General features: G+C 38.5%; 1 protein-coding gene across 2 annotated transcripts; it reads right to left on the bottom strand.

Annotated features, from left to right (window-relative positions):
• Nucleotides 1–3,350: 3,350 nt before the first annotated feature.
• Nucleotides 3,351–16,612, bottom strand: bin2b (bridging integrator 2b). Of its 2 annotated transcripts, XM_042499411.1 has the most exons (12): nucleotides 16,199–16,612; nucleotides 13,063–13,143; nucleotides 11,511–11,565; nucleotides 10,955–11,049; nucleotides 8,846–8,941; nucleotides 8,570–8,677; nucleotides 8,377–8,462; nucleotides 7,692–7,767; nucleotides 6,538–6,620; nucleotides 5,631–6,339; nucleotides 5,152–5,244; nucleotides 3,351–3,842 (listed from the first exon to the last, which is right to left on the bottom strand). In XM_042499411.1, the coding sequence occupies exons 1-12, from the start codon at nucleotides 16,289–16,291 to the stop codon at nucleotides 3,732–3,734; spliced, it is 1,686 nt and encodes a 561-aa protein (XP_042355345.1). In that variant the 5' UTR covers nucleotides 16,292–16,612; the 3' UTR covers nucleotides 3,351–3,731. The 2 variants fall into 2 exon arrangements, with proteins under 2 accessions (XP_042355345.1, XP_042355353.1); XM_042499419.1 differs by lacking the exon at nucleotides 5,152–5,244.
• Between the last annotated feature and the right edge of the window lie 1,607 nt (nucleotides 16,613–18,219).

Below are 18,219 nucleotides of genomic sequence, written 5' to 3'. Positions count from 1 at the left end.
GAAATGAGAAAAGCCTGTAGTTTAACAGCCACGTTTGCTGGCTTGCATTCTTTGTCTTCACTGTCTTTTTGGCTCACTGCTGCAGCATGTTACCTCTGCCTGTGAATCAGAGATATGTTGTGAAACCATTGTCAAGAAAGGATATTGTTTGTGCATGCAAACAAGGGACCCCTTCATAGACAAACATCTCCATGGCACTAAAGAGGTCAAAAACTCCACAGTGAACCTTAAAAAGATGCAAAGGTCAATGTGTTTGCATCAACAACATAAATGGATCTCATCACTAGGAGAAACTCCTTATACCTGATCGCTTTGTGAATATGGTCCCTAGTTTACAGTGTGATGATGACGATGATGATGATGATGTGACGATAAGGATTATTATTATGATATTTTTTGTGGATGACCTTTTTTTACACGTCTACAGATACGTAGGGTGTTTTATATTGAAACCTTGTCATGATGGGGAGATGCTGATCTTTTGATCCATCTTACCCATCTTTCAGCAATACTATGCACTTTATTTACTTCAGTTGTACTTGAGATGCTTTTACATTGAAATAGTTGCATTCCAGTGTCCACTGTTGTTTCAGCTCACCTCATTTGTTATAAATGTACATTTTCATGTGTTCACTCATGCCTTTTAAGCGTTTTTATTTGCTGTGCGTCCATTTGCCCTCCAGGAACATAAATCAAGTTGAAGTTAAAGTGGCCTCAAGTTTGCAAAAGTGACCTGTGCACAGCAAACTGAGTATCCCGGAACACCCAACAAGCAGTAAGGTTGTGTTTTAGGTTGGAATACTGTTATTAAACTGAAGGACCTAACTCCAGTGTTAGCACACATCCACCCTGCTAAAGTGTAGCTGAGCAGCTCTGTGTGTTGCTCAACATGACCTCTGACCTTCCCTGACCTCTACTCTTCCTGAGCATTGGGGAAGAGGAAAAAGAATATCGTTACAGGAAGAAATTAAGATTAAAGATTTCCTCTCTTTTTTCCCCACAGGGAGTAATTTATTCCTTCATGGTTTTTCACATGATTCATAACCCTGTCTCTGCAATGTTTGTGCTATCCCGGTGCAAATGTATGATCTATGTACACTGCAGACTTTTAATTCTGCTCAAGATAGTCTCACAGCAGTATGAAGTTGAGCCGTTGCACTGGAAACCTATGCATTTGCATACAATGAAAGTTCTGCTGGCGAGGAATGTGACCGAGCAGCAGTTGAAACTCCAGAGCTCTCCTGGGGACTTTATCCAAGTGTATCTGTCATCCGCCACGTCAACACAACACAACCGCCTAATAGACCCGAGCTAAGTTAGCCCTGTGTAACCTACGCGCCCGATCCCCAGAGGAGCCACGAGGAAAACTCACACAGCAAACAAGCAGAGCAGCATGAGGCCAGCGCAGTAGAAACAGGCCTCTGACATGTTCTCGCCCAGATAAAGGCCCCTCATTGAGAAAAAGTAACAACGCATTATATTCATATTGGAGCACAGCCCAGACTCTTCCACTGTGAATATCACTTTGCTAAATTAACCTCTCAGTGACAGAGCAGCTCTATAAATAACACCATCTCAGTTACTGTTGGATTTCGGTCAGAAGGGGCGAGTTGTGAGTGATTGTCCTTGTCCTGATCTGTCAGTTTATATTCCACTGGGATGCCTGAAAAATGATCTACTGAGAAGTGTCTACGGTGATCTACAGTAATGTCTGGTTCCTCTGTCAATCCCTCAGTCACTTTTCACTGCGACTGAAAGACAAACCAAGAGTAAAATGTTTTTGTTGAGGAAACTGTTTGGAAAGAAAATACAACATTGTTATTCTGTCTTTGATAAGAAGCATCAAGAAAATTAAAAAGCTGTTAAAAATGCTGTTGTCAACCTGTAACATCCACCTTAAAAAGCTACTTATAATTTAAAAGAGCTATTAACTAAAAACCTGGAGCAACATCATTTTTCTTATGCTGCTTTTCAGATGCCTGAGCAAATTGGTGCGCTTTCACTCAAAAAATAACTTTGTAAAAAATGTCCCACAAATTTAGTAGACTTATAATTTTTAAAAAAATGGGGGGGAAAAGCAAAGGTGGAAACTATATTTCTAATTGCCATCACTACATATTTAAAATTATGTAACAGGTCATTTCCCTGTTATTTTATTTATGTATTTATGTTTTTACATATTTCTTGCTAATTTTCAGTCATTTCTTCTTTCATTGCTAATTGCTTTCTGCCCATGTTTTTGAAGAAATCAAGCAAATTTAGAGTTTAGATAGACAGACAGAGAGAGAGAGAGAAAAAGGAAAAAATCTCCAGAATTAATTTTAATTTTTAATTATTACTATTTTAACATTTTACTTTTTTTTTTAATTTTCAGAACTTTTTTTGTAACTTCTTAGTAATTTCTTGTTTATTTTGGGTAATTTCTTGTTTATTTTGGGTAACTTCCTGTTAAGTTGCTTATTGCCTTCCTTCCACGTCTGTGACAGAAATCAAGCCATTTTGCTCAGGTTTCAAAGGGTTAATTGTGATAGATGTGCTAGTATTGCGTTGAGCAAAATGTTCCAGAGAAAGTAAACGTTTTCTCCGCTTCACCGGCAAAAATAACAGCCATAAATCAGAGGCCACGTAAGTTGTAAATCACTTCATATCCAGATGTTATTTCATAAGAGAATTACTTAAAAAAATTACTTTCACTGATCTCATGCTCTTCTTCCAGGAATTAGGAGCAAAGGGGGATTTTAATCCAAGTCAGGCCAGTATTACACTAAGTCCCTGTGTCACTGTGGTGACTTCAGATGGCAGGAATGGTGCAGAATGAGGTTTACTCCAATAATAGTGACTTTGACAAGAGTCATGCAGCAGCAGTATATTCTCATGTGGAACAGAAGGCAACCTCAGAAACACCTTTAATTAGCCATTAACCCTGTCTATTACATCATTAAAATGACAGATCCCAGTTATTACTATATATATATATACTGTGTCTGGTAATATTTAAAAACTCTAGCACACTGAGGGTTCTCATTTCCACACAGTAGAACTACCAAACTTGAAGTGAGCCCCAGCTCACTATGTTTTTATAAAAGACAGACCGTTCTTCCATAAACTGCTCACAGTCAATCAGTCTGTCTGTCTCAGTTTGCAGGTCTTGACAATATTTTCACATTCCATTGTGGTGAATCATTTTAGTCTTTCTCAAGCCCAGACTGTTTATCTGCAGTCTTATGGCAGCAATTTCCCTTATTTACAAAATGCAAATCCCATTTAACTGTATGTATCCACTTCTCTAAGGTTGAAAATTCCCACATCAGCCGAATACTGTATTCAAATCTGCAGAATGACATCCTTTCCTCTTTTATTTCAAACTTTATTAGGGCAATTTTACACAAAATCACAGCATCGGTATAAAAACGTTTTGTTTTGTTTCACAGTGTTTCACAGAAAGACTTTGAAAAATGCAAAGCGGGGAAAATACTGTAACATTCAACAATCCAAACATCTTTTACAAAATGTTCTAAAACTTAGTCACTTTTGTTCCACAGGTTGCAACATCATAGCATGTGAGGGTCCACGTGGGACTTGTGCTCATCTGTTTATACAGATTCTGCACCCACAACATATGGGTTCACTCCCTCTGTGTGTGTGCTTGTGTGTGCGTGTGTGTGTGTGTATGAGTCACCAACTGCACGATGAAAGAATAAAGTATTACAGACTGAGGACTGAGTATTGCCTCACTCTGCCTCAACAGGCTGGAGGAGTTTTTCCGAGAAGATCCCGGAGTGATTTTGTAGATCCCTGTGCTGGTTCCAGCTCTCCTCCCTGATCCCCTTCACCAGGCCGTCCTGTTGCGGGACACAGACATAGAAAACATGCGATAGATTTCAAGGAAACAAATCCACCCTCTGATCAGATACTTTGTGAATGAGTGTTGCGATTTGCTTTTGGAATGATTTCTTGCTTTCTTGGGGACGAACAATGAAATTTGGGGTTGTTTTCAAAAAACGTCTTTTCTTGCTATTAGGAATCTCAATGTGACTAGAAGTTTCCACATGAGAGCCATTCACAAAGCCGCTGAGAGACTGAGAGAACTCCTAAGCTAAGAGAAGGGACAGGGTTGATCGAGTGCACGTGTTAGCAAATAAAATAAATAATTAAAAAAGTAGACAGATAAAATTATAAATCAAATGGATAATTAAATCAATCCCAAAATTAAAATAAATAAATTTATTTGTAAAACGAATTAATTACCATAAAATGTATAGAATCACAACTAAAAGAAATCTAATTGAAGTTTAAATAATTTAAATTACACATTTAATAATATAAAAATAGAATATAAAAAAGCCATTAATTGAATTTAATTTGTTAAAAATAATGTTCATATAGTAAAACAAAATAAATCAGACTGTTTTGTGATTGAAAACTTTAGCCTTTGATGGGTAAAGTCTCCTTTTAAACACACTGACAGGTATCTCTCCATGTCCATAAAAATTAGCTTAATTCATGCATTTATGCTGGTGATTATTTAGTGTACACTTATTCAACTGAAACAAATGTGAATCTAAAAGGTGCATTTTTGATTTGATGATAAATTCTCAGACAATTCACCATCGGCCAACGGCATGTCGCCAGCATATTAAAAAAAAAAGCAGTTGACAGTTGTGCAAACTGTCATCTGCGATGCTGCTGAATTATTTTGATTTGTTGGCGAGTGGATGGGATCCTTATTTCGTGGACTGTTTCGCCTCAGGCTCAGGAGGTTCTGTGAAGACGGTGCCTGATGTTTAGCTGATATATTAAATTTTAGACATTTTAGACATTTCAAACATTTCCTGCTGTCAATCCTCATTTTATCTGCAGTGGAAATATCTCAATGTGATACTACCTTGGATAGTTATCCACAGGAAACATTCAAAATCATCTCTCAAAAAAAAAAAGAACCCAGGCATGTGATGAAAAGTAGATCACCAGTAGGACACATATATGCCTCAAACAAAAAGAACAAATACCACATACTTGCCTTAACAACATCATAAGGTTCAGAAAATGGTCAAATTTCTACAAAAGTGAGTAGATTTTCCAAGAAACATGTAATCTTTTATGTCTAAGGTGCCACAGAAAGTAAACTTTGCTTAGTAGAATATTACAAACCTCTTGAGAGTCAGTGAGCACCAGGATGACGTCTCCCTTTTCAAACTGCAGCATGCCGTCTTCAGACGCTGCATGGCTCTCTAATGCCACCCCCTGGTGTAAAACAGTAATTTAGCTTTAAAAGGGTTTGAAAACAGTTTCCAGGTTTGGGGATATCGAAGATTTGTTCTAACACAATACAATTGAGTTAAATGCATTTTGCTTATAGTTCCTACATGAAACTGCTCACAACACAGTCTGTGGATTATCTTGAGTAACACGGTCATGGTTTCTGGAAAGAGACATTGCTGTTCTCAAATTTCTATTTTATTTTATTCTCTGGAGTTTGAACATGTTAAGCCCTGCTCAGCATTAAGAACTAGAGGCAGGGGGGAACAACCCCAGCCTGGCTATGTCAAAAAGACACTGTCATGTTTTTCCTTGAAAGAAAATGAATGTATTTACCAAAATGTTGCCTTCCTTAAATCAACATTGTGTACCTTGTATAGGAAGCCTGGGGGATTGCAGGAACTGGAGTCCTCTCCTGAGTCAGCTGTCTCCTGCTGGACTGATGCATCCTCTGTCTCCTCCTGCTCCTCAGCCGGTGGGATGACGGGTTTATTCGTGGAACGGAAGGACACGCGAGGGGCCGGAACCGGTGGAGGTTTGGGTTTGGCCTCCTCTGATGGCGGCTCGCTCGCAGTCTCCTGCTCTGGACTCTGTGGGGCACTATCTGCAGAATCAGAGGGATTGGACGCTTCCTGACTTGCAGCCTCTGACTTTGGTACTCCCACCCCAGAGTCATCTGACTGGTTCGTAGCAAGTTCAGCTTCTTCCTCTGCCTCTGCCTCTGCCTCTGCCTCTGCCTCTGCCTCTGCCTCTGCCTCTGCCTCCACCTCCTCCAGACTCCCTGTGCTCTGATCGCTGTTCTCATTGTCGCACACTGACTGTCTCCTGGGTGTGTTGGCGCTGCTGGAGCTGAGATCGGAGTCTGATGAGTTGACATCTTTGGATGAGACTGAGTTTTCTTCAGGTAAGCTGATTTCTTCAGACACGCTTTGAGGTCGCTTGACAGGAGAAGAGGGCACGGCGTCTTTTCCATTTTCGGAGGATGAGTGGATGGAGACGTGGTCGGCTGGGAAAGCTGTGTTGCAAGGGATGGGGTTGGAGATAACCAGAGACTTTCTCTTCTTTGACTTGCCTGTTGTGCTATTTAAAGAAAAAGTACATTTGTTATTTTTGGAGATTTTCTAAATCTATTTAACCTGCATTATTAGCACTCCAGCATACTGAACAAAAACAGATGACAGGCAGCATTATGTAGGTGTTTCTTTTACTTAGTAGACGAGACATTGTTGGGAAGAGTGCAAACACAAGTGAGGAAACATGTGCAACATGGTGCCTTACCTGTTCAGACCCTTGATGATGAAAGCTTTTCCCGAGTGTTGAGTCTCCAGTTTCTTCATCACATTGTACAGCTCACGGTTCAACTGCAACACAACGTGCAACATAAACTCACAAACCAACTTGCAACACAAATACCAAACCTACCATACCTAAACATTACTCTAACCTTTAAGAACTGTTTGGTGCATTTTACGCGCTTTATATTCTGCTTTTTTTTTATTTATAATTTTGGCTGTCCTTATGCATATGACATAGATTTTGGCAATGTTGTGTATTTTTTTTTAATCTTGGAATTTCCAGCTCAGTTCCTACAATAAGCCTAAAATACACAGTGTAAACACAATTGTTACATTCATAATGTTGAGTGTAAAAAAAATGTGCCACTGAAACCCATTCAAACTGCACTTTGCACATCCGCACAGCCATCATAGCATCAAAACATGCATTTTGTCATCTCTGGGTGTCATTCTAGGCTTTTGCCTTGGAATTTGTAATTTTTACTATGTTCCACCATATTTGGCATATGGAGAAAATACATACTATTTCCACAAGGTGCACTGTCACTGTGATATTAAAAAATCTACTTTGCATATAGTATATTGAAAATAATTCTTTTTGTTTGTGTGTGTGTGCGCACGCGCGTTTTCATCTAAAAATATAGTAGCATAATGAAAAAAATGTCAAAACCTGTCCGATGCTAGAGCATTTTAATTCTTTACTGACGACACATCTTTTCTCCCTGGCCTTCGTTTAAGATGAAAATGTTTTTATCCCAACAGATTTTACTGTTATTGTTGTTATTGCTGATTGTTTTGATATTGTTTTAGGATGTGTGATGTATTCTCATGTATTTGCCTTTTACCCTGTAAAACACTTTTGTCAACCTGGTTGTTTTTAAACGTGCTATATAAATAAAGTTGACTTGACGAAAATTTTATTAATGTTTATTTTTTTATAGCCTTATTTTGAACAGCACATTGTGTGAGCAGAGTGATACGTGTGTGTGTGTGTGTGTAATATTAAAGTGGGCCGTAAGAGTTAAGGATGCAGCTCTGTGCAAGGGCCTACTTTGTTATTTTTTTTGTTTTAAACATTTATGTACTTCATATAACTTGTACGCAAGTGTGAAAGTAATAGGATGTGTCATAACTTACCACACTCATTTCCTTATAGAAGACATCTCTCAGGTTTGATATGTTTTGGAACACCGTCACATAGCAACCTATCCGGCTACAAAGGCAAAAACAGCTTCTTTCAGTCCATTGGTCTTCTTCAATACATGACTAAATCGAGTTAAGTTATTTTGTTTAACAAACATTCTGTAAAAATGTCTTCTAATTCCATCTGTACATTTTACAAACATCTCTCTCCCCTCATTTCCTGTCATCACTCCACTGTCTGCTATCTGTTAGAGGCATGAAAGCCTCAGAAAAAAAATAACAAAAATAAAAAGACATGTGGTGTGAAAACCTTTTTTTCTGCATAAATGAAGCATAAATGAAGCTATTTTGTGTGCTTTCATATGCATCCTCATTCAATATCTGAATGCCTACTGAAAAGATTTTAAAAAGGTGAAACCACACATTTCTTAAAATCTCTATATTTTTCTTTTGTTTGTTTTTTTAAAAACCACTTAAATTGTTTAATTGCACATCTGCACACCCTGCTCATATACCGTATATTCAACATAGCCCTGATACGTTGTGTTAGTCTGGAATACCAAACAAGACATGGCAGCTTCTAAGTTATTAACCGTACGCAGAAATGATAACTTTACTCATCATGATCTTGTGTGGTTCCACTGAGTGTGACCTTGGACTGTGTTGATTTCACTCCTACCTCTGATAGAGAACCGGCAGCTCCTCCCTCAGCTCGTTATTTATTTCTTCAAAGACATTCTGGGCTTTGTTGAACTCTTCCTCCGCCTGTTAAAAAGAATTTGAAGTTTAATTTAAAAAAAAAATTTGTACCACACTTTTTTCCGTCACCTCTATGCATTTCTGTGGTACGTACAAATTAATTTAAATGCTACCTTTGCTATTTTGGCTTCATCCTTTTTCTTGGCACTCTGTAGAGCTTCCAGGTGGTGACGAGCTGAGTCGTAGTCCACCAGCTTGCGGCCACGTTTAGCTACTCGTTCCTGAAAAAAAAAAAAAGGCAAGAGCTCCTTTGGTGAACATGTCATCCAAAATCTCTGTGTGTGTCATTAAAATCTGACTGGTGGTATCTAAGAACCCCCAGAGGCCATTCTAGTATTTGTGTGCAGTTTTATGCAGGAACTGGTCCCAGGTAAAAAGCCTCAGGGTACCTTGACCTCAGGGAACTGGCTCGTGTAGTTCTCCATGGTGCGGACAATCTGGTCACATAGTTTCTCTTCGTAGTCGTTCCACAGCAAGTCTTCACTCTAAAGAAACGCAGTTGTTATCACATCAGTACAACTGTAACAAGTGCCTCAAGATAATGAAAAAACTGTAACCAAACCACAAATATTATTTCAGCAAATATGCAAATTGGTATATATTGCACAATGTGTAAAGCTTGACAATCTTAAACGAACAATATACAACAAATGATCTATGAAGGAGATGATCGTCCTTATATCAGTAAAACCAACATCAACACTAGTCTAGAGGAGCAATTCCTTAGAAATAAGAAAGCCAATCAAAAATATTCAATACATACTGAAATTAAATTGTACTTTTTTGTAGAAAACAATAATGCCAACATGTTTCAAAGGCTTTGTTAGTTTTTATTCTAAAAAAGGAAGAAAGAACATTTATGGAGAAATATTATGACTATGCTGCAGCTGAGCAGCTTTTTAGGTATCTAGCCAGCTAACTGACTCAGCAGTGCACTTTTACACAGTGAATGTTTGTTTGGTGGCTCATTCAGCAAGCTGAGGATAAAGAGCAAGACATGCTCTAATGTCTGTAAGCTCGATAAGAAGGAGACTTTAGAGCTAATGTGGGTGTTGTCAGAGTCTGGCTTCTGGTGTGTCTGCCATCTGACCCTGCCTATGATAGAAGGCTGACGTTACGGTTTTATGCAAGACTGATTCACTGTGTCAAAACAAGGTCTCCATCCACACTGACAGAAACCAGAATGCATGCATAACAGGGGGCTGCCATCATGACAGATAAAAATATAAATATTGCAAAAAAAAAAATCAATTTTACTTAGACTTTAGTATTTCATGATAGTTTTTCTTTATTGCTCCAATTTTGCAGCATTGGAAGTACAGTATTTTCCATTGGAGATGGAAAAGAAAGGTTAAACAGTTATTGCTATTAAAAAAACTGAATGACAAACATATTGCTGCATCTTAATATAAATTACTCTATTGCATCATTTCATTTTGAACATCGGGATTTATGTTTGTCACCTTTAAACTACAACAACATCTCCCCTAAGTAGGCTATGTCTCCAGCTGGTGTTAGTTTAACTAGCTGGTGGACATTTGTGTAGCACTTAGCAACTAAAGATACAAAAACTATCCTCAGGAATTGGTCGGGACCAAAAAAGAGCGAAAAGGAGGACTTAAATTGGATTTAAATTCGCCAGGTAGCCAGAGACATGATCCTGAGTGAATACTAATGTTGCTGCTGGATATTTAAACAAGTATCTGTTTGCAAAGATGTTAGACATCAAGGTGAATAAGACCATAATATGTGATGTTTGTCATGTTCAACCTGTTAATGAGTTCTGCCCCCCAAAACACACTTGAAGCTACTTAAAACCTAAACATTGCATAAATGCCTCCTTGTGAAATGGGGACCACTTTAGTCTGGATGCATTTATTTCCATGGTAACTCAAAACAAGCTTCTTTAAAGCTATAGTGGGTACATTTTATATAAAAATTAACTTTTTGTCATATTTGCTGAAACTGTCACCCTATGCTGACAGTAGCACATGAGGCTGATAATCTATGGTTAAAAAAATCATATTCCTCTAACTCCTCCTGGTGCTCCTAATGGTATTTGCAAAAATCTACAATGCCTGAACAAAAACAACCAATCAGAGCAAAGATGCCAGCATTGCAGAAACAGTGACTGACACCAAGTGAAAGACTCCTCTAACATTGAACGGTTGATTTCGTTCAGGTACAATAGATTATTGCAAATGCCATAAGGAGCACTAGGAGGAGCCAAATGCAAAATTGGTGATTTTATTACAGATTATCAGTCTTGTGTACTACTGCGTGGACAAGCTACTTCAGCGTCTGCATATATGACAAATATTTATGTTTTTTTTTTTTCATAAAAGTTGCCTACTGTAGCTTTAAACCTGCTTGGTGAGACCAAATTGCTGGAAATAACCTGCTGAAATGGACATGATTCATCACATTACCTTGTGGACCTTTGCTGCCCTTAGGATACTGTACAAGCAAACATCCACAAAAACACAATATGAACATACCTCTGTAATAACAGCGAGATCCTCCACTCCGTTCCACTCTGGTTCGTAGATTTCTCGCAACGTCTGAGACAGCCGCTTAGACGTCTCATGAACAGCTGTGGAAAGAATCAGGGAAAATGAAAGGGGGGGGGGGGGCTATTTATAACCCCAAAAAGATCAACTTATCATTTAGCATCAGCAGCCCAGAGCATTGTGGCTGTATTGTTTTTTTGGGTTTGTGGCGTTGTTGCTACACCCACACCGAGAAGGTCAGAACAACACTGGTTTCCTGAGTGGAGCTCGTGGTGCAGGAGCAATAGCTGACAACATGAGAAACACAGCAGTTTCTTGCGCATGAATCACATATGCAGTGCTGAGTCTGCAATTTTCACTGCAGGATTTTATTTGTTCTTGTACGACATGGCAACGCAGACAGAGTTGCAAAAGTCGACACAGGGGTCCAAGAATGGAAGAAATCCACTTCCCTTTTATGCACCAACTGTCCTCAGCAAAGAGTGGTGTTCTGTTAACACTGTGCTGTGGGTCTGTTTTTGCTGGATGTGCTTTCATAACGTACCTTTCACTGCTGTGTGGTAGGCCTTCACATCTTTAAACAACCTGCTTCCGTCGATCTGTGTGCAGAAATACAAAGAAGTCAAATTCAGTCACGCCCAGTAGCAGTATCTTAATGGCAGATCAGTGCCATTCATGCTACATCATTTCCTCCACTACCTCGAATTATGAAATCACCGTGCTTCTGTTGGACTGCAGGCTGCTTTTACTTGCAGTGTACTTTGTCTACGTCGAGTTGCACATGATTGACAATGCTTGATCGTCTCACCACAACGTCAAGTTTAAAATTAAATAACAATCACAACATTTGATGTGGCGATGGCAGTGGTGAAGTGAAAGCAGCGTGTCTTGTCAGCGTGTAGACTTCCTTCCTGTTGCTCCTTGTCGGTTTCCCTCCAAAATGTTGTTGCATTAAACAGTGAATGAGCTTTAAGCAGTTTAAAAGGTGAATCTGTGTAACGTTTGCCCTGGCCATGAGTTAGGGACTGTACTTTATTTATCAGAGCAGGGGGGTGGCTAGGGAGCAACTTCATTTTTTCATATCCTGCAGTGTTACAAATATTTGTCCTTGAACCTCCCTGAGTAACTGGGGAACTACATCATATAAAAAAAATAATTATACAATTTAAAATAATTCAAAAAATACATGGATAAATAATAATTTTACCATTTTTGGCTATGATAAATTATGTGATTTGTGGAGATTTTTAAAGAAATTTGCCTTTCGAACCCTCTTGCTGGTTTGGGATTCAGAGGATATGTAAAATAAATACAAAACAATAGAAAAACTTAAAAAAATTATATGAAGTGGCTCCCTCAACGCAGCGCCCCCTCCTCTGTCAGAAATAACAAACAGTCCCTTATGGCATGATTATGGCTAAAATATTGTGTTACAGTACCATAAGTAAAAATGAGACCTGCAGTCAGTGCACTAAATTAATATTTTTTCATTACAGAGCTATAACTGTCTCTAGTGAGCTAACATTAGCATATGGTCATACCAGAACAAGAAGGTTAGCAACATAGTCTTTGAGTGTATCACACTGAGTGAGGGGGGATTTTATTGCCTTTAAATTTAACTTTTTGTTTCCAAAAGGAGGATTGTGCCATTTCCTCTTTCCAAACTTACAGTCTCACTTTTCAGTTGTTTCAAAAGACTAAAACTGGCCCTAGTCATTAGTTAATGAGCATCCTTAAAATGGATAATTTCTTGAATCTGCACATTTCTTTCAGTATCAAGAATATGGCTTGTGTACAGATGTCTAGGAGACATAACAAGCAGTTTTTACGCAGGATAGATAAGAAGCATTTCCTGTTGTCAAGGCTGAACTGATTGTGTGAACTTGTGGGTTGGTATCTCAGCGCAACTACATCCAAAGAGAACCCAGTAGTCCCTTTTTTAAGACAGTGCTTCATTTAGCTAGAGATGTTTGGAACTACAAAAATAGAATAAAGCAAAGCACTTTACATGAACCTTTTTGTGTGTTGCACTAAATAGCAAAGGACTACCTTGGAAAGAGAGCTTCTCATGTGAGAAAGGTTACGTGTTGGTGTACCTGTTGTTTGTTGAGGCTCTGGAAACATAGCTCAAACTGTTCGTCCTTGGTCTCCATGGTTTTGCCCAGTTTTTGAAGAACCTGAGAAAGAGAGTAAGATTCAATATCAGACATAGGTTCCTAGCATTAATGAATAATAGAGCTAGATTAGTTGAAGGGGAACTCCCAACAATTTATTCAGCATCTGTTGACAGGTGTTGGGGAGTATTACTGCATATGTGGAAAAAGTTTTATTCAGGGTGGATACATACTCTTTAACCCACCCCGTGTATAAGACTTTTTTGGCTCCAGAGGGAGATGCAAATGATCTGTTGAACTGCCTCAGGTGATGTCCGTTGGGGCTGAAGACTACAAGTTTGAATTTTTTTTTTAAATCTGGGGGTATTGGGTTATGCTGCATTCCATTCAAATTCTGAGGTCAAAATATTCAGACCTCCAACTAGAAAAAGTACGATAAAACGCCACTCGAAGTCGGAGTTCCAACTTGTGAACTCAGGGCAAATCCATGTACCCCAACTTCAGTGGTCTGACGTCACACAACAATGGCAGCATCCACAGAGGCGCACACTGTAAATGGTAAGAAATCAACTAAAAGGCAACGTAAAGTATATATTTAATTTCTAATATTAGTATTTAATATTAATATATTATTAAAATTCAAAGAGGCGGCCCTGCTTACAATTGTCAATGGCCTGGCCACAGAAACACCAGTTCATCACCGCCTGTCATGCTTTTTCTTTATGTTTGGTGTTGTTCACCAGGAACACTTGGAAGTTATGAATTGGAAGTTTTAACTGGGAATATTCCGACCTCCGACTTTGAATGGAACGCAGAATTTGACAACGGTGAGTTCTGGAGACACTCCTCATCTACTGCAAGTTCGAGGGTTGAGGCTACATTAACCACAACTAGCATAACACACCGCACCCTCTCTGGCTAAGCTGAGTAGTCTAGGTACAGCTACAGCAGCAGATGTGCAACCCGTTCACCAGCTAGGTGTGTTGCCCACAATACTTCCACATCAGTCCTTTATCAGCCCTTTCTCTTCTTGGTTCAGAAGCGAAAGCCCTGAAGAAAATGCTGTTAAAATTACGCTAGCTATGAAGTCTTAGCTTAAAACAGAGGTCGTTCAGGTTAGGGTTATATGACTAAGGTCTCATTTCTTAAAAGGTGAATAGTGCCTTCATGTATAATAAATTACAAAGTGGATTATTTTTAGTTTTGGCCACATATTTTTTCACTACAATATCATGATGTAGCAGGGTTCAAATAATCATTGCGTTGGTGGTTATAATGTGCTGGTGGTGGCTGCATTTTTAAGGGCCATGATGTGTGGGCTTTAAACCATCGATGTAAGAGAACTGGATACTGGATTATTTAATCTTGCAGCTCTTCCAGACTTTCAAAATGTTATTGCACTAAATTGATCAAATCCTGACAGTCGATGAATCATTTTGTGTGGTGTGATGCTCAAAAAAATGCATCAACTGTCTCTTTCCAAATGTATGTCTATGGAAAAAGGTCTTTTTGGTTCCCCATGACATCACGTGACTGACCCAGAAGTTGTAATTTCATGTTTGGACATTGTCTAAAATATACTTCAAAGCCTGGCACTTTTCCTGGAGGCTGGCTCCAAATGGATTGTGGCTACAGCTTTACATGTCTTGACAGCAGTTCATTGGCACTGTGGATAATCTAGAAACCAGATTTTGACGAGGAAGACGAAAGCATGGACTAAAAAAGATTGTATCTCGAGTTCTGCTGTTTAAAAAAACAACAACAAAAAAAAAACCCATCCATTGTGAGTCTTGCAGTGTTCTAGGAGTGCAGTGCTCAACTGGAGGCTTATTCTATAACTGACCATGCTGATATATTGGCCCATATCAGCTCACTGCAGGTATTGTTTAAATGTTGGCCAATAAAAAGTTGCCGTAACAAAATTGGCTTTTAGGATTTTAGGTAATTTAGAAACAGTGTTACTTTTGTCAGTACAAATCGGGGTGTATGAGCCCTGGTAATTTAGCAGTCTTGAACTATTAATATTAAACAAATTAATGGTCCTATGCCTCTCATAAATTAGACACGCATGTCCAACTATTACAGAGTCCTTCACAGTTCGCTGCATGCATATGTTTGAAATGCCACATCACATGACTTTTAACTTAAAATCTGCATCAAAAGGCTCTCATTTTTGTGTCTGTACTTCCATTTTCCATATGAAACCCCCTGACTCCCCAAAGTAGGCTACGATCTTTCAATTTCAGAGTGCATGCAGCTACTGTTTTTAGGTGGAGCAGCAGTGAAATCAAACAAGTCAACCACAAACAAAAGTGCGAGAAAGGCTCAGTGAGCGAGAGGAAGTGCACAGTCAGGAAGTGGCAGCTTTTGTGTCCACACACAGCTGTACAGTACTGAACAACACTATGATGCTTAGACCAGGGAAAGTCTGAGCTGAGTTTTATTAATGTTAACAATCAAAGGGGCAATCATTCAAATGTAGACCAATAAAAACATACAGTGGACAAGGTTTATAGCACATGCTTGACAGTCTTCTACATTGAACCATGTGGTTCAATGTAGAATGTAGAAGACAACTTTTCCTTTTCTTTTATGGTTATTTTAACAGGTTTTTACATATCTTTGTTATGATGACATCCAGAAAATAGGCTCGACATGATTGTGTCCACTCACCTGGAAGCATTTCATTAGGAGTTACAGTTTGATATGGAGTTAGATAACCGAATTATAGATAAGGAGAGAAACAGTTCAACATATTTCAGATGCAATACAGCTATTTTTGCACATCATTACAAGTTAAATAAACTAGTCTCCTGAAAAAGCTGCTTGTCCTTGTTTGGGAACCTTGCTGCAAATCTTACAGAACATCCACCCCCCCACCCCCCAGACTAATACATCAGTTACAAAAGAAACCTTAATGTGAGTAATTCTGAAGAAAAATCTGTTATCAGCAATCATCTGATTACATCCAATGAGTTTATATATCCACGGGGTAAACTTAGATGACAAAAAATGCTTGAATAAGTCAGTCTCATACTTTGTCAAACTAATGTCAGTACTTCAACTCCACAGATCTTAAGTTAAACGGACCCAAAATAAGTTGATTTGTCTGACTCACCTTCTCCTGAGCTCGATTCAAAGACTTCTGGACCCGTTTGGCGAGGAATCCAGCTCCAGCCTGGAGGTTTGGACCCATTTTATTCTCTGCCATGGTTAACTTTTCTCTGTTTGCTCACTCAAAGTAATCCGCCTCCTGTTTGTTCGCTTCCTCTTGAGAAACTGCTTCGCTGCGGCTCAAATGCGACTTCAAACTCAAGGCGATGGAGGTGGAGCAACAATAGAGGTCTGAAGACAGACAGGCGGTGTTAAACCCAGCTGGACGTTTAGTTCCTTACATCATCACCACCATCATCAGAGGGAGTCCGCTCCTGTTCAAACCTGCCCGAGGAATTAATGCCTACAGTTTCTGCGTGTCCAGATCCGCTCATCCAACATCGCGCACACTGTTGCAAAACTCTCCACTCCCATCTGCCTTCAAAGGTGGAAGTCATCCAACGACACTCACCTGAAAACGATGTGAGCAGATTACGTCTCTCTGATGATGCGTACCTGATTCAGCAGCGTGACGTCAACAGGGCAGCCGCGGAAAAATGCCGAGGCTTTGCTTCTTTAAAAGCGGTTTCTCTACAAGATCAACCCTTTGAAACCTCGGCAAGGTGTCTTGATTTCTTCCAAAAACGTGGTTAAGAAGGGAATCAATCACAAGAAAGTATATAAAGGGGAGTAACATCTAAATTAAGAATTCCAACATGTTATTTCCATGGACTAGGAAAGTCCAAATAGTTTAATATTTGCAACACGATCTAATACTCTCTGAAAGCCTGAATTAAGAGAAATTAATCTCAAACTTGTGATGTCATGGGGTGTCCAGACTTTTTGGAATGGGGGCCAGATTACCCTCAAAGATATAATTGGCTATTGTGATGATGATAAATGTAATAAATATCTAAATCATGTTTTTTTTTCTTATTATTTTAATGGAGAAATTCTTTATTCACAAGCAAAAAAAATTTAGGCTCACACCCCTCTTTTAATTTTTTTTTTTTTGACTGATTTTTTTTAAATTAAATTTTAAATATCTTTTTGCCTCATGTATTGATACAATGTTTATTATTTATTATCTACTGTGTAGTATGTCTGTTTTTTTCTTTTAGTACTCTCATGTATATCTGTGTTGTTGTTAGTCTGGCGATTTTATACATTTTTTTTTTTTTTTAAATAAAGCCGAAAACAAGTGGGAGCCAGATTAGACAATGTGAAAATATGGGGTGTTAATACTCTTGCATCATGTGGGTTAAAAATCTTAAAAAATGTCAGAAAGAACACTCAACCATATACATAAAAATTGAGTAGGAAAAATGTAACTTCTGATGCAGTCAAAACAGTAGGATCTGTATTTGTTCCAGCCTTAGTAACACACTTGCAATATGTTGCCACATTGGAGTGGGAGAGTCAAGTGGCTGAAGATAGATCACCACACTGCTATCTAGAAGTCAGGGGTTTAAACACAACACATGTAAACTGTTAGTTAAAATTTGATACCGTCTTGATTCTCAAAAACTTGCAGGAAATGTCTCCTATTAGGTTACCATTTGTTTGCTTGTTTATTGTCTGTTAATAAAAATACACTAGTTTTTCAGGCACAGTTCCTTCTTGGCGCATGTCTATAAACTGTGCGATAGTCCTGCCATGCTGAGGTGATCTGAAAAAAAAACAAACAAAGTGACTGTTGATTAACTTAAAAAACTTAATTTTTTTAAAACTAACTAATAAAACTAATAAAACTAATAAACTTAAATGAAATTTTTGGGGCCATAGTACATTTTGAACTAAAAGCTGTTTAAATGCTGACATGCCAAGCATAGGCTATTAAGTGTAAGGCTACTCCCTATGAATGGAAGACTCATTTTGTGGATCGACAGAATGTTTTGTCTTTTATATCCAAATGAGCTATTTTCTACGTTTTGATGTTTGATTGATTTTTGTTGTTCTATTCAAAATATTGAAAAATGTCAAATAAATAAATAAATAATAACATAATATACAGTGCAGGGACTTTAACAAGTTTCACAATGTTAA

The sequence above is a fragment of the Plectropomus leopardus genome, chromosome 2 (genome assembly GCF_008729295.1).
Source record: "Plectropomus leopardus isolate mb chromosome 2, YSFRI_Pleo_2.0, whole genome shotgun sequence".
In the NCBI taxonomy this organism is placed as follows: domain Eukaryota; kingdom Metazoa; phylum Chordata; class Actinopteri; order Perciformes; family Serranidae; genus Plectropomus; species Plectropomus leopardus.
Note: the sequence above shows the minus strand (reverse complement) of the source record. Positions and strands in the feature narration are given on the sequence as shown.